This window comes from Hemicordylus capensis, chromosome 4 (genome assembly GCF_027244095.1).
Source record: "Hemicordylus capensis ecotype Gifberg chromosome 4, rHemCap1.1.pri, whole genome shotgun sequence".
NCBI classification, from domain to species: Eukaryota; Metazoa; Chordata; class Lepidosauria; order Squamata; family Cordylidae; genus Hemicordylus; species Hemicordylus capensis.
This window is the reverse complement of record NC_069660.1, coordinates 230,610,826-230,631,250: the sequence shown is the minus strand read 5'-3', so window position 1 is coordinate 230,631,250 and position 20,425 is coordinate 230,610,826. Positions and strand designations below refer to the sequence as shown.

Here is a 20,425-nt window from a genome sequence, read left to right as displayed (position 1 = left end):
ATCCCTACAACTGGACTAAATTTGCTCCAAATTGGTTAGACAATTCACAAGCTAGCCCACTTGCACCTCAAACATTCATGTGTCCGCCATCTTGAATCAGGTTAGATGACATCATTACAAACTATGCCCTTGAGCTGTCCCTATATATCCCTACACTTGTAGCAAATTTGGTTCAAATTGGTTAGGCAGGTGGTTCAAGTTGCAAACAACACTGTTGAGGTGTCCCTGTGTGTCTCTCACAGCAACTGTAGAAAATTTGGTTCAAATCGGTTAGATGGTCCACAGGTTAGCCTACTTGTGCCTCAAACATTTACACATCTGCCATCTTGGATTGGGGTGGATGACATCATCACAAACTACGCCACTGAGGTGTCCCTTTGTGACTCTATAACTGTACCTGATTTGGATCATATTGGTCCAGGCATTGTGAAGTTGATGGCGGTGGGTGGGACACACACACACACACGGAATGCCAGCTGTTCTCATAAGCCTACCAGAAGGTAGGCTAAAAATGAAGGCAAGCAGAGAGGCAATTGGCCTGCTTAAGTGATTTATACTAAAAATTAGGATTTGAACATTGCAGAAGAGAGAAGGAGCTGGGGAAGTAGGTCTCAAGCATGTAAGTTATGGTTCCTGAAGAGTTCAGAACCTCCTTCCCCAGTGCTCTCGTTTGCTTATTCCTAACAAAAGCAGTTGTCAGGGTTGTTGTTTTTATTTTAAAAAATGTTTCTGCATATAACATGCAAGATTTCCCCCAAATGTAGCCATGCATGCTACAATAACACAGCAATACATTAAAAGCTATACAAAATTGGTTTTTTCTTTCATCGGCATTTGAATGCTTATTGAAATTAAATGTGAGTTTGGTTGTAATTTTTGAACACATGACCCATTTCCATGGCTGAGAAAGCATCACACAAGTCATTAACCCATGAAGTATACTGACTTTGTTATAACACTGAGCTGCTGTATTATTGTTTTTTCACTTGATCCAATATTTGATGTATTCTTTTTGTCATAAGACATACAGATGTCATGGTTACTTGTAGCTAGGAGTTCACTTTTTGCTGTAGGCACCACAAATCTGGCAAATATATTTTATTTGCCTGCCATTATCCAGCAGGCAAGATTTGGATAGTCTGGAATATAATAATTAATCTTTACAACAGAGGTTTGGAAGACACTCCAAAATCTTTTTTCATGGTCAGATTGAGAAAAAAGGGTTTTAATCAATATCTATCAACTTTAACTCAATGTACAGTTGTTCAGTTCAGTGATACAGTTAATATAGCCACAGTAGTAACAGCTATGTCATTGAAAAGTCTGATGAAAAAGCTTGAGGCCTGTTCTAAATGCATGCAGCAGAATGAGGGTGGAATTAGTTGATAGATACCTCAGATAGAAGAATGGGTTGTACCACTTTAGGCTGCTAGTGAGAAAACCCAATTCTAAATGCTCCTATGAGCATTTTGGTTTGGTTTTTGGTTTGTTTGTTTTTAATTTGCAAATGAAAAAAAAAAGAATAGCAAAGAATGGAGTGAACTGGATTTGAACCTTCTTCCTAGTAGGTTTTCTGGTGTTTCTCTTTACAGACAGCTTTTTTTCATAATGGGAAGCATTCAAATTGTGATCCCCTACCTGCAGTCTGAAATAGTACTGTATACTCTGCAACCTCAGGATTCCACAATCACATTTATCACATGTGTAGACTAGATCTAAATTAAGCGAAGAACATTACATTCATTTGGCCCCATATACTATAATTGTGAAGTATTTTCTCAGTGTTTTATTATATAGATAGGATAATACAAAATGTGTCCAGCAAATGCTAGGAGCAGGCCTGCTTATTGTCATTATGAATGGCAGAGCAACTATGAGCTTCTGGTTCCCCTTCTCATAAACCAGCCTTCCACTTTCAAATTCAATAAGCATGAGAAATGTTCAAATGGCAGTGGATGTTTCTTTAAGAAGGAAAGGTATGAAGGGACTCTGCTTCCCTTCCCTCACCCTCAATTGTTTCAGTTGAGAATTGGAACATTGACAGCCAGAACTGTTCTTTAAACTGAAAATAGTGACAAAATATGAATCCAGTTGGAAAGGAAGTGCATGTGCCTTAAGAGCTAGATCAGTTACGAAGCATATGTGGCACCTGCTCATGAGCACACTACCTCAGAATATACGCACAAGAGTGGTGGGAAGTACAAATGGAATTCAGTAAGCTTTGAAACATAAAGTTCTGTGAACAGACACAGATATGTCCCCAAGTGAACTGTGAGACTTATTTCAAAGATCTTACACATTAACATGAACACACACAAGTGGCCCTTCATAACTCCTTAATGATTTGATGGTTTCAGTTCATAATCAATGGTAAACCAATCAGTAGTTGATATGTCTTTCCTTTTGCCTGAGTAGCTTCATTAAACCTTTTTCATCTCCAGTGGCATTTTTTTCAGCATAAAGTCCCTTGTGTTTTTTTTCATTGAAAATTAAGACATGGACCTGACATGACTGAATAGGTTTCTCGTCATGGAACACTTCAGGATGGAGACACTGAGTTCCATACTTGTGGCTATAATAAAGCATGATTTCCTGGCAACCATTGATCTATTCCGAGTTTATCTTCACATTCTGATCTGGCTCATCCACAGTAGATATCTTCATTTCTAATACAGAGTTCTAGTATCAGCAGCCAGAGTTTTCGTCTAGGTTCTGTTGGTCTTACTAGCACATCTGAGGACACAAAGTATAGACCCCTATTCATAGCTGGACAACATCCTCTTGAAGGAAAAGGGGTCATTAAATTCTAATTTTGGGGTGTGCAATTATGCAAAGGAGTGCATAATTACCAAGTCTAGGCCATACAAGGCAGGCATGGGGGTCGATGTTCACTGTGGGCTCAGGTCAATCAGACTGGCTGTCTAGGAAGCAGACATCTCGGATCTGGTCCAGAAAATGGAGTCATAGGGGGCTTGCCCTATGTCAACTATGCAGTGACATGCACCAACAAGACCCTCCTATGAGGCTGACCTCTGTCAATACTGAAGAGTTAGACAGACAATCAAGCAGCAAGTTCTGCTTTCCTCACTTCTCTGCCATATTGCCTGAAGACAGCCTCAAAAGTTCAGACCCATATATCTGTCCCTATACCTTTTAGATGGATTTTCCCATGCTTGTCAATTCTTGTACTATAAACAATTTGTCCCAGACTTAACACATGCACCCCTCGGTCATTCTGCTCTCCACATATGTGGGACACTTATCGGTAAGGAAACTGTCTCCGAAGAAACATGTAAATAATTTGCACAGGTGCTTCAGTGCCTCTGTCTGGAACAGAACAAGAGAGCGGGGGCAGGAACCACATGTGGAACACAGGATCATAGTCAAATGGTCAGTATTTTTCCTCTGCCTTGCATTTCAATATTACTTAGCAAGCAATTCTACTATAGAACAATACTATTCAAACAGCTCCAGACAGATAGATACAAACCAGTACTTTCAGCATTACATTACAACAAAACTCTGGCAAGGAATGCAAAACATTGTCAAGGCACTTTAACAGTTGTCTAAGGAAAAAAAGTGTCTGGTATTTTCCCCCTTGGCTCTGTGTGACAGGTTCACTTTGTAGCCAGTCATGCTTCTGACCAAAGAGTACCTTGTAGGAATACCTGGGATAGATACAGACCTTAGTTGATCTATTTGGGGGACCCTTGAAAATGGTACCCAGTTGGATCCTTTGTTCTTAACAGGTTAGGGAAGCCCTACCTGGGTTGTGCTGCTCATGTGCAGCACTGGAATCTATCCCGATCCCAGTGCTGCTTCCCCCGCAAGCCCAGGTTTTTTACTTCGGCTATTACCTAGGTTAAAGGGCATGAGCACACCCTTTACCCCACTTCGGGGTTGTCCAGATGGTGCTCAGAACACTCGATACATTTTGAGCTCATTCCATTGGAACAACTGCTTCAACCAGTTCATCCTGCCACTAAAATCTTATAACTAAAAAGTGATAGCTTAACCCTTTAAGCTAATCAAGCTTAAGTTAATCAATAGCTTAAGCCTTCAATATCGTAACGGGTGTTGTGTGATGACAATGGCTGGCATCCAGACTAATGAAGTACAAATGCAGTAAACACATAGCACATGCTATGGGACAGGGATCATTTTAGCTGATCTCCCCTTCCCCCTGTAGCCAACTGTGACCTGAAAATATGTCCTTAAGAGCTGTGTTGATCCTCAGGAACATATTTTTGGGAATCACAGGTGGCTACAGAGGGAAAGGGAAATAAACGAAAATCTCTTTTACTTCATAGATTTGGAATGAAGAATATGTGATTAACTGTATCTGGGTGGCTGAACTGTTATCCTGAGCCAAAAATATCAGAAAAACTAGTAGCAGAATGAGTTTTCATGTTCAAGTTAAGGACTAGCTTTTAGCTTTTAAAAAAGAGAGAGAGAGAGAGAGTCAATCTGTCATGGATTTTTTGCTTCCCAGCTTGTCACCTATTGTTCAGAAATTGCCTGAGGTGATAACAGGTGATGATTAATCACTGGATGAATGATGACAGCTGTTTCACACATTCCAGGTGTCAAATGATAACTAATACTAGTTGACCCTGCACAGGGCATCTGTGCAGTCGTGCACTGAGCCTGTGGCACCCACCCCGCACAACTCTCTTGCTTGCTCTTGCCAATCCCCACAACACTCTGCCCTCAAACTCTCTCTCTCTCTCGCTCGCTATTATAATGTGACTAGTAATGTGCGCTTACAAATTACAAAGATTAGAATCATTCAGACAATGGTTTTCCCGGTGACACTCTATGGATGCGAAAGCTGAACTATGAAGAGGCAAGATAGAAAAAGCATTGATGCTTTTGAATTTTGGTGCTGGAAAAGACTTTTGAGGATACCATGGACAGCCAGGAAAACAAACAAATAGATCATAGAACAAATCAATCCAGAATTTTCACTCAAGGCACAAATGACCAGGGTCAAACTATCATACTTCGGACACATTATGCGAAGATCCAACTCCCTTGAGAAATCCAAATGCTGGGGAAAGTGGAAAGAAAGAGAAGAAGAGGACAACCAGCAGCAAGGGGATGGACTTGATTACGACAACAATGAACACACCACTGAGAGACCCTAAAGGCCAAGTTGAAGACAGATCATCCTGGAGAGAATCTATCTATGTGGTCGCTAAGAGTCGACACTGACTTGACGGCACTTAATCAATCAATCAATCAATCAATCAGTTATGTGTTAAACCCATCTTACAGCTATAATAAGAATTTTATGTAAAAGATGGCTAATGTTTGACATACAATTTAAAATGTTTATGTTTAAATGTTTATGTTTTCAGAAGACCGTTCACAAGGTTAAACAGTTCTAACTCCCATCAGTCTTTATGTGAGCATTAAGCATGTGCTTAACCCCCTTTTACTGAATTCAGTTTAATTCAACATTGCTTTAATTCAACTGGTTTATAGTTTTACACACAGTGCTTCATTTCAAATGGGTTATAGTGGTACAAATTAGTTATGAGTTTCCTGACTGTTAACAGTTAACACTTTTGTTGTTAAATGTATCACAGGGCAGTTTTCATAAATGATTTCAAAATAAGAATTAGAATCCCTCACATCTGGAAATTGAAGGAAACAAAGAAGGGAACTGAAGGGAAAGCTGAAATATTTTATTTAAGAATAACTCTTGTACTTCTTTTATTGCATTAACAACATTCTGAAATGGCACCAAGACTAAAAGGCATATCAGTGTCCTTTAGAAAAATGCCCTCCTGCAATTTTATTTTTTGAAATATGTATCCATTTCCTTTTAACTCAGGGCTGACTTGAGCTATATATTATGTCAAACGTGTGTGTTTTAATTTAAATAGCAGTGCATGGCATCTCTCCCAAAGCAAACATGCCCTCCTGAAGCACTATGATCATGATCACATGATGCATTTACTGTAATGCATAGTTTTGTCTTATGATTGGTCATTGCTCCCAGGAGCTTCACCTCCCTAACCTTTCGGCCTCAAATTTGAAGGGGAAGGCTAAGAGTCACCTGTCTCCTCTTCCTCCTCCATGGTAGCTTGATTGCCTGGATTACTCCTTTCCAGGGAGTCTGCTTATCAGCCTGCTCTACCCATTTCTCGGTCTCTCCTGTTTTCCCTTTGTATGAGCCTTGGCACTGTCTGCAGTCTTGTGAAAGTCCCTCTTCCTCTTGTGAGATCTTGTCCCTTCTGAATAATGCCAGCTGCAATGGAATCATGATTTCCAGTCTCTTGGCCAGGATTACCCAAGCTGCTGTGTGGCTCTACTACTCTCTACTCCCAGTCCTGTTGGTGCTGTCTGCTTCTAGCTTTCTCTCTCCCACTGCTGAGATGCTGGCAGCTTGCTTGTGAGTTGACACAAGCAAGCTGCCAGAAGGGGTTGCAACCCTAACAGCCACTTAAACTGTTAAGCAGATCCAATACATAGGTTTGTGTTAAGAGTATTCAAGTGAATAAATTGTTTCATTTCATTTTTGTTCATTATTCATTTATGATAATTCAACTTGTTTTGTTACTCATTTCATTCATTTTTGCTTTCCCCATTAAATTTTGTTTGCTGCTGTTTTCAGTACAAAAGCCAACTAGTCTTCTAATATCTGCAATTTACGTGTTTTCAGCCAAGTGGCTGAGACTGCTTATGTTCAATTAATGATGGTGGTGGTATATGAATAGCTAGTGGCAAAAGGCAATTTAGAAGTCTTGTCTAACAGCAGGGCATGTGTTGTTGCTAGCAAAGTTTATCAGGGAAACTCTTGGAGATTGATAGCAGATGGCTATCGGATAAGAGCTTTTGCTCCAACTTCAGGTTTGCTATCAAGATATTGACCACCTGTTATCTGTCTTGCTTTGAATTATGTGAATGCCCAAACATTTTCATTTTATAAACTATAATCACTGGTTGACAATCAAGACTTTTAGTGCTAGCTTAACACGAATTCCAGTCAGGTTGCTTTGAAAGTTTAACATGTTGCAGTTTTGATTATACTCAGGAAACAAGTGGTTTTGCATTGGGAAGTTTGTGGTACAATACTGGTGTATGGTTTTTCTTGAAAATCTTCCATCCTAGAGTTGGAATTAATACCTTGTCAAGCTCACAAGTAGCAGCAGGAGGAGGATGGGGCACTCAAAATGGCTGATTACTTAAGTTCAGTAAACTGATTATGGTATATCTCAGCTATTAATGTCTATAATATATAGCAACCCTTTATAGTTCAAATTGAAGGTAATTTTATGCTTTTTAATTTTAAGAGCACATTGCTAAGAAAAATCAGTTCCTGTGGTGGTATACTCCAATGTACTATTGAAGGAGGTACAAGGTTGTCATGGTCTAACTGCTGTAGTCCCCATTCCCAATAGTGACCCTGAGTCATACACCAAGGACGTAGGGCCAGCACTAATCCCAGCTCTGGATTGTGAGACAGAACCTGCACTGCCCCTGCTCTGGATCCTCTGAATCCCAGCTCTGGATCATGACAAGCACCTTGAGCCTGTGGGAACCCCAGGGCTAGGGTTCTCCAGGAAGACTGCCCTGGGGCTTCAGCTCCCTGGGACACACCCCTGGAATCCAAGACCACTAAAGAGCCAGCATCTCCCACACCATCACACCTCCCAGTGTCTGCCTTTCAGCACTGACATCATGTTTGGCAGGAACAAGGTTGAGTGGAAGAAGAGTGCCAGACACCAGATGATTGCCCCTTTAAGGTTTACCCTCTCTTGCTTAGGGTACTTAGAGTACTTAGGGGCTTGGTCTTCCTCCGACGAGTTCCGAGTCAGCTTGTTCCCTTGGATCTCTTCAGGGCTCTGTGTGCCTTTGCCTTGCTTTTCTGTGTATTTCCTTGCTGTTGCCTTGTCTCACTGGCAACCAAAATAGGGCAGCAGTCTTGTGAATTTGTATTCGGTCTTGTTACAGCTTTGAAGGATAGCTGTATAACATGCTATAAGTTGGGCTAGCAGGTTGAAAGTAGGGGTTGATTGCTTTTGAGGAAGCAGTGGTTTGGTGAATGGTGCCTGCTTGGAACTTCAAACTGGGAGTCTGACTGATGAGGGAATTTGGGGAAATTACAGTTTGGACAGCTGGGTTTATCCAGTTTTCCCCCCATTTCAGTACTCTTGATAGAATTAGGAACCTATAGGGAACTGCCTTATAGTGATTCAGACCATTGGCCCATCTAGCTCAGTATTGTCTACACCAGGGGTTCCCAACCTGTGATACTGCTGATGGTGCTGAACTGCAACTCCCATCATCCCAAGCCACAATGAATTGTAGCTGGGGATTATGGGAGTTGCAGTTCAGCAACATCTGGAGTACCACAGGTTGGGAACCCCTAGTCTATAGTGACTGGCAGCGGCTTTCCAAGTTTCAGGCAGGAATCTTTCCCAGCCCTACCTGGAGATGCCGAGGATTAAGCCTGGAATCTTCTTCATGAAAGCAAATGCTCAACCACTGAGCTATGACTCCTTCCCTTAAGGGGTTATCTTACAGCAGACAGTACTCACATGTAGTCACCCATCCAAATGCAAACCAAGGTGAACCCTGCTTAGCAGCGGTGGCAATTTATACTCACTATCGCAAGGCCAGCTGTCCACCATTTCTTAGGCTAAAAGTCCTGTAGCCTAGGATATGTGGAACATTTCTACTACAAAAAGCTTATGGCCAGTTCATTATAGGGGTTACAGCTAGCAAACACATCAGCATAGACAAATCATGTTTTTTTATTGCAGTGTTTGTTCAAGTTGATAAAAGTTGTGGTCATGCATTTAACTCCTATACACTCAGGTGTGTCTCATTGTTTCTTACTGCAAATAGATCCATAACTGTAATGATAGTTTTATTATCAGGAGCTAATATAATTACCTAAAAGGAACAGGTATGAAGTCTGGGGGTGCTTCTGGATCCAAACCTCTCCCGGCTGTCCCAGGTTGAGGCGGTGGCCAGAGGTGCTTTTTATCAGCTTTGGCTGATACGCCAGTTGCATCCAATTTTTTAGATGAATGACCTCAAAATGGTAACCTCTGGTAACCTCTAGGCTGGATTACTGCAATGCATTCTATGTGAGGCTGCCTTTGTATGTAGTCCGGGAACTGCTGTTGGTCCAGAATGTGGCAGCCAGGTTGGTCTCTGGGTCATCTAGGAGAGACCATATTAATCCTGTGTTGATTATATTACTACACTGGTAGTAATATAAGTGTATATACAGTGTAGACCATATTGCTACACTGGATGCCAATATGTTTCCAGGCAAAATATAAGGTGCTGGCTATTACCAATAAAGCTCTAAACAGCTTAGGCCCTGGGTATTTAAGAGAACACCGTCTTCACCACGAGCCCCACTGCCTGTTAAGATCATCTGGAGAGAGTAATCTGTGGTTGCCGCCAGGTCACTTGGCGGCTACTCAGGAACAGGCCTTCTCTGTTGCAGCTCCTGGACTTTGGAATGTGCTCTCTGTTGAAATAAGAGCCTCTCCATCTCTTTCAGCTTCTTAAAAGGCACTGGAGACACATTTATTCACCCAAGCTTTTAATTAGATTTATAGTTTTAATATTCAATACTGGGTTTTTAATGCTTTAAACGTTTTAAATGATTTTAATTGTAAACTGCCCACAGACGCAAGTTTTGGGCGGTATAGAAATATTTTAAATAAATAATGTAATTAATACTCTGTGCCTGTAGTAGTAAAACTGTTAACAGTGTTGACAATGATGATGGTTCACATGCGAGTAGTGCTACATGTTCCCCAGTCTGAAAAAGGGCTTTGGCTATACGGGATGTTAGCCACTACTTAGACAATATCAATTAAAATTGATCAGTTTCATGCACATAGCACATTAACTGGTTTTATTAACGTGCCCCTTAGATAAAAAAATAAAGAGCATAAAATTACCTTTAAATTGAGCTATAAATGGTTGCTGTGCAGCCATTATTAGTGGAGATGTAGTTGATATACTGAACAAAAGTAATCAGCCATTTTGTTGATTCCACCCATCCCCTCCAGCACTTGTTGGCTTGGTAACGTGAATTCCAACTCTGGGGGGCATGATCTTCAAGAAAAGCCATACCCCGCAATATTGTATCACAAATTTCCCATGAAGCCTATTTTTCTTACCACTTGCTCCTTGGTTATTAACGGATTATTCAATTTCAAAAGTTACGTCCTGTTTCAGATTTCATTTAAAGATATTGTTTTTAGGATGGTGGCAAATGGTTAAAGTTGGAGATACAGTAATGTGAAATCATTTAAGAATGTCATTTCAGATAAGGCCTTCTATATTTCCTTATCCTGATATCCCAGCATGATATCTGCTGGTTGGGGAAAAGAAAGGAGCAGTAGGTTATGCTGCCTAGCACCCTACACTGACTCTAGGAGATTTGAAGGCTGCAGAACCAAGGAGGCGATATTGTTGGGGCCCTGCAGTGATTGGCTGCCTCATTAATTAGGGTAATTGTTGAGAACAGGACAGCAGTGAGCAATAGGTTTATCTGTAGCATAAAAGGACTAAGAGACTTTCAGTGGGCATCTTTTAGCTGTCAGGTGTAGTCAGTATCTGAGGTTGCCAGTCATGAAACTCAGCCATCTGCAGACATGTGATAGCGCAGCTGCCATAATATGCAAGGCAGTTTTAAAATGATCATTCCATTCATTCTATTCACCCTGAACATCTCATTGTCATCTTCAGAATACTAATGGATACATCTAGATATCTTTAGCTTTGTAATGGATGTCTCAGGTGGCAAGCTTTGGAATGTCATGTACAACATTTTCTACTGGAAAATATTATCATCCTAGCACATTATCAAGATTTTGGAATAAGTAATAGAAATTAGAGAATTGCTATAGGAAAAGATACTACTTTTTTTAAGGTTGGGGGGAAACTAAAGATGCAATTTCAATGCCACAAACATATGATGCATCTGATGCTTTAAGTCTGGAGTTTGCCATGCCACCCTTTTGCATGATTCATATTTCTCTCCTTCCTCTTCGAGACAGAGTCTGGGCCAACATCTGGCCGAACAAGTGGCCATGTTTTATGGGATTACATGCTTCCCACAACCAGGATCTATACAGGATAAAATTTAGGTAGATAGTTAATCCCACATCTTTGTTTCGAAACAGCTCAGTCAGTAACTTTGGTAGTAGATTTAGTACTCTTGCAACACTGTCATTTTTCATATTGTGCTGAAACATGGATCCTCTGAGCTCTGTTGTTTACCCAGATTGATTCAGGAAGCTAAACCTGGACCCTTTCTTTACTAAGTACATGGACTTGATGCTTACTATAGGAAGAATCAGATCACTGTTTTCCCCTCCATTGCATGTTGACATTTTGCAATCAGACATACAGCAAATACATCAAATGTGTAATTGACTCTGATGCCAACCTATTTGTTTACTGAAAGAATGGTAACAATGAACTTGTCACAAATAATGGAGTACTGCATAAATCCCACCACTAAGTGAATGCAAAAAAAAAAAAAATAGTGACAGAAGGGACTAATTATCTGAAATTATCCTGGAAAATATTTGTTGGATTCATTTCCCATTGCAGGTAGCAAGTGAACTATACAAAAATGTGTTGTTATTTGTTACTGTATTGCTGGCATTGTTAGAAAGGAAGTTAATTAAGTATGTTGGTGGTGAAAAAGATGCTGTTTTTATCCTCCAAAGAATATTGTCTAACTTTTCTGCAGCAGTAAAGTTAGTGGAAGAAGGGTAGGCTGCATTTTTGCTTCTTGTGTAGCTCAGCAGGTGTGGAATGGGACAGGGAAGCAATTTTGATGTTCTTTCTTCACTATAAAAGATCTTTCTTCTTTCATAAATATGTGCCCAAGAGGAAATTGTTCCTCCCACCGTCTCGGCACCCATTTGGCTGCACAAGAAGCATTCAGTGCAAAGATACTGAAGGCTGTTCACAAATACGTAGCCTTTTTCTTGCTGGCATACTGCTGCATATCATGTTGGCCACCACATGGCAAACATGATATTATTTATATTATTAATATGCCACATTACTACTACGACAACAAATATTTATATACCACTTTTAAACAAAAGTGTCTAAAGCGGTTCACATAGTAAATAAATAAATAAGATGGATCCCTGTCCCCAAAAGGCTCAGAATCTAAAAAGAAGCATAAGATAGACACCAGCAACAGCCACTGGAGGGGTACTGTGCTGGGGCTACTATTTACTTTTAGTATTATGTGGCATTATTAATATGCCACATTACTTTTATTAATATGCCATCATCTCTTAATAAATGGTTATAACAGCCTATGACTCTAACCCAAATTTTAGAATTTGGTACTTCGCCCCAATTCTAGAAGTTAATAATAGCTATTTGAATGAAGGCTTCAATAAAACAATAAGACCATATATAATCTCTTGCCCTCATTTTTTCCTGCTACCATTTGCTGACTTATAAATTTCAAGTGTATTGTATTTCATGCCATTTTATAGTGTATCTCTAGCAACCATTATGTTTCCGTATAGCTACATATGTTGTTTTGCCTCTGTTAAGCAGAAGCACTACGTCCAGACAGGAAGGTATGCTAAATCATAATGTATAATTCATTACATTGCATTAGGTTTTATAAATCTTGAGGATTAATTATCTGACAACATTTCTGCTTGCTCCACTGCTTGCATCTCTGGAAAAGGTGGATGCATCATTAAAACTGTATAGATAATTAGCTTCACTATCCTGTTTTTTGTTTCTGTGCATATATTATTATTCAGTGCAGCATGTACTGTAGATAAGTTTAATAAGGCTTCTTAATGAACACCTGGTGGTTCTTGAAAAGGCCCTCCTCAGTATATTCATGTTTTATTACAAATGTACTGTGTTTTTAAGGTAAACTTAATATTGGAAGGCAATGGGCTCTGAACACTACATTTGTTCATAAGCAGGTAGTACCTGCCTCCTCAGTCAGTCAGGGAACAGTATAATTAACACAATTTTTCAGCCTAAAATATTAGATTTCGATTTCAAAGCTCAGATAGCTTCTTGCCAAACTGCAAAGAATACCAACGCTACAGTGCAGGGATCACAGTGTTCCAATATGCTGCTCCACAGAAGTGCTTCTGCTATCTGTTGGATTTTCTGTACTGAGAATATTGAGACATAACCCATAACTTCCATAACTTGGAAGCTGCACACAATCCTCAGGCACTCTCCACTGAGCATGAGCACCAGGTGAACCTCACCAGGGAGGCTATTCCATAAATGGGGTGCAATTTATCAATCTATTAATTTATTTATGTAAAATATTTATACCCGCCCCTACTTGGGGCAGCTCACAACAATAAACTAGATACAATGTAAAATAAAACTATTAAAATTAACCAAATTAAGTAAGCAAGTTAAAAGTCCAGGCTAAAACCACAATCAGAATTAAGTTTCAAATTAAAAGTTTGAAGTAATTGCCTGTGAAGAAGAGCACTGCCTTGAAACACATGGCAACACTGAACTAATTTTATGACAGTGTACCAATAAAAACTTGTTGAGTAAATCTATCAATATCTTGGGAGTTCCTCCCCGCCTTTTTTGCTATTGAACAATAATCCCCCAGCACCGCCTTTTGGAAACAGGCTTCAAAGTAGGAGCAGAACCACCTGCAAGATGTGCCCCCCCCCTCAACTTAGCCAGCCTATCCAAAGGATACAATGGTCAATGGTCTCGAAAGCTGCTGAGAGATCAAAGAAAATTAGCAGGGTTGCACTACCCATTTCTCTCCCTGCACAGGTCATCCCACAGGGTGACCAAAGCAGTTGCTGTTCCAGAGTCGGGCCTGAAGCCTGATTGAAATGGAGCTAGTTAATTGGTTTCCTCCAAGAGTGTCTGGAGCTGGTCAGTCATAACATGCTCAAGCATCTTGCCAAGGAAAGGAATATTGGCCACAGGCCAATAGTTGTTTACATCCTCTGGGTCCAGACTCTGTTCCTTTAGCAGTGATTGAATAATAACTGCCTTCAATGTAGCTGGGGCCACTCCCTCTCTCAACGAGGCATTTAGAATTTGTTGGACCCAGCTAAAAAATTCACAACCTGTTGGACCCAGCTAAAAATTCCCTCCCTGCTAGATTTAATAAGCCATGAAGGACAAGAGTCAAGCAAACGCATGGTCAGTTGAATTCGACTAAATACCTTGTCCACATCCTCAGAAACCAATAATTGAAACTCCTCCAGCAAAACTAATGGTGAACAACTTTACCTTCAAGGTGTTGTGCAAATATGAATCCTTGCTACCGAGGTTTCTGCTACAAATTGCGCAGGGCCAGATTTCAAAAGGCCATGCACCACCCGGAAAAGTCCTGCTGGATGACACTGAGAGGATGCAATGATGGATGGAAACAAAGTTTATTCTGTTCCATCACTGCCACAGAATAGTCTCAATAATGAACTCTAACCTGTGTTCACTCAGACTCATTTCTCCTCTTACATTCTAGCCATCTCCCAGCTTGCTTCATTGCCCTCAGCTCAGGTGTATACCAAGGCACTGCACAGGCTCTGCTTTTCAGGAGAGGACACTTGGGAGCAGTTGTGTCAACCGCCTGAGCCATCTCTCCATTCCAGAAAGAAACTAGAGCTTTGACAGGAGCACCTGCCATACCTGCTGGAAAATCCCCCAGAGCCCTCCAGAATCCATTAGAGTCCCCTCAGTCTCTGGGGGCAGAGCATTTTTATACGTTCTTCACCTATGCAGAATGGTGTAGCCACTGAGACTCTAAACCTCAGAAGTAAGTGATCTGATGATGACAAGGGCATAAATGGCATACCCCCCACTCTCAAATCATCACCCTTCTGTCCAGTTGAAAAAACTAGATCCAGATTATGCCCTAAATCATGCCTTGAGCCAACATGTTTGGACAGCCCCATGGTTGTCATGTTGAAGTCACCCAGAAGTAATGAAGTCCTGAGACTCTCCAGACATGGCAGCTTCAGCATGTATGTTGAAGTCACACCAAATCCAAGACCACCTCCATGAGCTCAGGCAGGGTGGGTAGTACACCAACAGAATCCCCACTTTGTCCCGAGAGTCCAACACCAGGTACAAACACTCTTAACCAGTACTCACTTGGACAGGGGGCCTAGAGAGGAAAATAGAGCATTTATAAATTACAGCGAACCCACCCCTATGCTGATGCTGCTCCAAATACCCAGGTGGACACAGAAAGACTAATCTCTCCCAGCTCCCCTACCCAGGTCTCCATAATACATACCTGGTCGGCCCCTTCCTCCACAATTAAATCATGGAAGATTTTGTTCTGCACTGACCTGGCATTAAACAGCAGCACTAGTAGGCCAAGGACAAGCTGGTAAAGCAGCCAAAACAAAAACCAAATAAATAACCAAACCAATCGATTTTCTTTTTAAGGAAGAGAAAGCAAAGAAAACTAAAATCAAATTGAAAAGGCCTCTCTCTGACTATGGTGTGGTGGCTGCAGCAGGCAGCTTTAAAGCCAGGCACAGCCTTAAATTAAATTTAATTAAATTGAAAAAGTTAAATTCCCTGGGAGGGAAGAAAAAATCACACCAGAAAAAAATCAATCAATAAATCCAGGGGAAAGAATGAATCAGGAAAAAACAAGGTATGAAAGTAAATTCAAAGTGCAGGCAAAGAGGCAAACCTCTGCAAAGAGCAGAGACTCCACAGCATGCAACAGCTTGGGTGAAGTCAGCAAGTCAGGTAAGCTTAGCTCAGCATCAAAGCAAAGGAGCAGCAGCCGCCAGCTGTCTCCGAACAGAAGCTCAAGAAAGAGTGGCTTTGCAAGGCCCCAGGGCAACTAAGTTAATAAGTTTTACTGTATGCCACCCCAGCATCATTCGGGGTGCTTTTGAAGTATTCTTGTAACCAATTAAGTATTCTTAAGTGTATGTAAAAAGCTAAAAGCCTCAGGCAGAACTCGCCTGTAGTAATTGAATAAAAGTTTTTTTCTCTATTCTTTTTACAAGCCTCAGTGGGTTGGTTATTAACCCAGCAAGGTGGGGGGGGGGAATAAGGGGGATTTCTCTGTTGCAGAACATGTCTCAAAGACAGCTTGGCCAAATTAATAATTAGCTCTACATCGAGGCAAAACGCATTGGAGGGATACATTTTTCTTTAGTCTTGCCTGTTAGCAAAACGGGGGAGCAGATTTTGGAATTTCCCCAGTATCCAGCTATAGAGGGGCCTTGCACTAAAGCGCTCACTCCAATGGTTTGGTTCTAGGCAAGTCTTTGAGTGCTTGGTGGCAGCAGGAACTTACCAGATCTTCTGGGTTTACCAGAAGCCGAGCAAACTTGACTTCGAGCTAGCAAACACATCCGTACTTCTTGGTGATATAACTTGGCTATTCTACCTGATTTAGAAGAAAACATTGCAAAAAGATGTAACACACACACCCTTAGATTTCCTCATCTTGATTTTGCATTTTGTGGTCTGTTAACTGTCCTTACCAAGACTGGTTTTCTTCCTGTACTCAGTTGACCTTTAGAATAGAAGTTTAGGAACCCAGCCAAGTTGGCATGGTTTTCAACTTATTCAAAAAGAAGTTTAAAGGTTATCATCTGCCCTCTGAAAACCAGATTGGGAAATGTCAGTTCAAATTGACAGCTGTTGAATGAAAACATTTTGAATAATATTCATTTATTTTCTGTGTGGGCCATTCACACTTGTTCCATCTCTAAACAGTTCCTAGTACTATTGTTCTGTGCATGGGATCTAAATGCATATAGGAAATGAAAAATAAGAGTTATGGAAGAATTTATAGTTTGTGGAAATAATGAATTCTTCTTTTTCTGGTACATTTCTAGGAAGTAAGCACAATTAACTAAGGCTCTTTGAAAACAATGTGACATGCAACTCAAACTTCTGCATGTTTATTCAAACATAAGCCCCACTAATTTTAAACCTCATACAGATAAAATAGGAAATGGGTTTTTGTGTATATATAATGTGCTTAATTCAGAAGTGCCTCTCATGCCGAGTGGGAGATTTCTGTATACATAGAGCTCCCACACACATAATGGCTTCTGCCGGTCAAAGGGAACTGTCTTTTATATATCTGTTTGCACACATAAAAATCCCCCCCCCCACCCATGAGCTAACCTGTTCATGAGAGAAATCTGTATGTACTTCGGAGCACCCACGGAGCTCTGTATCAAGAGCAAAATGTTTATTATTAGGAACACAGGAAGCTGCCATATACTGAGTCAGACCATAAGTCCATCTAGCTCAATATTGTCTACACAGACTGGCAGCAGCTTCTCCAAGGCTGCAGGTAGGAACCTCTCTCAGCCCTATCGTGGAGAAGCCAGGGAGGGAACTTGGAACCTTCTGCTTCTCCCAGAGTGGCTCCATCTCCTAAGGGAATATCTTACAGTGCTCACACTTCTAGTCTTCCATTCATATGTAACCAGGGTGGATCCTGCTTAGCTAAGGGGACCAGTCATGCTTGCTACCACAAGATTATTTCTTGTTTACACAGTCAGACAGGTGTTATTGACTGGTTTGTTTTATCCAGACATTGAGTCTTTCCCAAGGACCTGGGACTCTGAATTTTATTATCAATATTGTTGTTATTATTATAGATATCATCGCAAAATATAGGCTGTTCCCAGTAAAGTTGTGTTTTGTAGTTGGCTGATGGTGATTTCTGTGGCCTTTTTGGTGTTAAGGTGCTCTATAAGGTGTTTTGGAATTGCACCCAGGGCGCCAGTTACCACTGGGATTATTTTAGTCTTCTTCTGCCACAGCCTTTCAATTTCAGTTTGTAGATCTTTGTATTTTGTGATTTTTTTCTATTTCTTTTTCTTCTATTCTGATATCCCCTGGTATTGCTATGTTGATTATTTTAACTTGTTTTTCTTTCTTCTCGACTACAGTTATATCTGGTGTATTGTGTGGCAGATGTTTGTCTGTTTGTAGTCGGAAGTCCCATAATATTTTTGCATCTTCATTTTCTACAATTTTTTCAATTGTATGGTCCCACCAATTTTTGGCTACAGGTAGCTTGTATTTTTTGCAGATGTTCCAATGTATCATCCCTGCTACCTTGTCATGCCTTTGTTTGTAGTCATTCTGTGCAATCTTTTTACAACAGCTGATTAGGTGGTCCACGGTTTCATCTGCTTTTTTACAAAGGCAGCACTTGCTGTTTGTTGTTGACTTTTCTAATTTTGCTCTTATTGAATTTGTTCTTAGTGCCTGTTCTTGTGCAGCCAGTATTAAACCCTCCGTTTCTTTCTTCAAGTTGCCATTCTTAAGCCATTGCCAGGTCTTGGTGATGTCTGATTTTCCACTTATATTGTGCAAATATTGACCATGCAGTGGCTTAAGTATTATTAATTATTATTAATTATTATTTATTAATTATTGTTATTATTACTACTACAACTATTATTATCATCATCATTATTAAGCTACATTCTGCTCGGTTCCCCATTGAGAGTAGTGATTCACCAGGGCTGCTGCCCAACTTTAGAGGCAGCCTCAATGGTGTTGTGATGGGGCTGCTGTGGAATGCATTTAAAGTGCTTTTGTGCAGCAGTGCAGTGCTCCTTTCCATAGTTTCCAACTGTTTATTTGTTGTGATGGAACCTATGCTCCTCATAGAACTCTTGATCTTTGTCCAGTATGAGACAAATCCCTGGCAAACATACTGGTAGAAACAGCTCCAGTCCTTTTCCTTCCTTCTCTACACATAGCAAGTGTTTTCCTCTTTCCATTCCTCATATCAGCAGCTGAGGGTAGATGCCAAGCCTTGGATCCACTTCACACCAACTGAAGCAGAACCAGAGATGCTCCTACTGCTGCTGATATGCCTTATTCCTTCTGGCTATCGTTGGGTTGGAGTGCCACTCCCGGCCTAAGGTGGATGGAGAGATGAAACAGAATAATTTCCAATCATATAAGCAAAACCTTCCTATGAAGCTACATAACTTTTGCTTCCAATGAAATTCTCTTGAAGTATAGAACTGGAGCTGAGCGAGAACAACTATATCAAACCACCTAGAGCAGACCAAACACTGAATTGCTATATCTGTTGTCTCTTGTTTAGTCCAACTATTGTTTATGTTGTTAATCTTTATTTATTTGTCATCACTGAATTACAGTGCTTCTCTTCTTCTGTCTGTGACCTTTGCTCACCTTTAGGGCTTGTCTGCTGTCAAGGCATGTTTCTTTGATTAATTGCATTTGTTGCTTAACTTCTGTTGGCTTCAGTCTCATCTTTACTTGTTAACCTTTACTGGCTTTTATTGTGATCTTTTACGTGCTTTAACCTTTTTGTTATTGACTATCCCACCCTACTATAAAGCCTTTGCCTTCTGCCTTGTATTTTTCTTGATCTTTTATTCCTCAGATTTGTTCCTGTCATTGCAGCTCTAGTATAATTGCATTTGCCCATCATTCCAGGTGGGCAAGCTCCAAGTGGAACTTTTTCACCTTCAGTGCTAGATGACATAACAGGTCTTGGAATCTTTCTTTCACAATGCTCATGAAAATAAATGGAACATGAACAAAAGCAAAAAAAAAAAAAAAAAAGTGCTTTTGTACAGCTTCATTCAATTCCATGAAGCCTATTGGAGATGTTCCTAATGGATTGGGGACATACTGCTTGCCTGTGTTGAATCCTTGCTAACTCAAGTTGCTGCTTATAAGCAAAGCCTTCACAAATCAACAGGCCAGAGCAACACAAGCCCAATCCTCTGACATGTAGAATATGGTTTACCAAACGACTAGTCCAAGTCTGTGGCATCACTGTGCCACCATTGCAAATGCAAACAGTTATGTGTTTCTTGTGAAAGCAAGTTCAGTGCTGCTTTTGTTGATGCCATTTAATCTATTCAATGGCAAAATACTAAGATCCTACTCCAACTGGCTTGGCAACTGCTGTAACAATGTGAATCATGAAGAACCCAGCTAGGCAGTTTTGTTTTGTTTTTAAATTTTGTCAAGCTGCTGTTAAAAAAAACCTTAACTGTCTCTGTGTGTGTGTGTTTAAACAACTTTATCCTAGGATGTGTGACACAGGAGAAGGGCTGTTCACTTTTCAGACAAGAGAAGGAGAGATGATTTATCAGAAGGTGCATTCTGCAACGCTGGCAATAGCTGAGCAACATGAAAGACTGATGATGGAAATGGAACAAAAAGCACGGGTAAGGACCCGTTTTGAATATTGCAAAAATATTCCTGGTACTAGGAAGCAAATAATTGTGAGATTAATCAGAATGCAGTAGGGATGTGCACAGAACTGGTCAGGCCGGTTTCGGTTCAAATTCAAATCAAATTCGAACCAACCTAGCCTGGCCCTGTTTGAACTCGCTCACAGACCGTTTCAGGGTTCCGCTTGGATTCCCCTTTATGAGCAAAGGGGCAGGGGACTTCTCTAAGG

The 20,425-nt window shown here is 40.6% G+C and overlaps 1 protein-coding gene across 4 annotated transcripts in view; it reads left to right on the top strand.

Moving 5' to 3' along the window:
* Positions 1-20,425, top strand: part of DOK6 (docking protein 6) — a 373,813-nt gene that overhangs the window by 262,412 nt on the left and 90,976 nt on the right. For all 4 annotated transcript variants that reach the window (XM_053246098.1, XM_053246101.1, XM_053246099.1 and 1 more), the window contains exon 6: positions 20,051-20,189. In XM_053246098.1, coding sequence (XP_053102073.1) covers positions 20,051-20,189 — 139 coding nt within the window. The remainder of the gene's footprint in view (positions 1-20,050; positions 20,190-20,425) is intronic.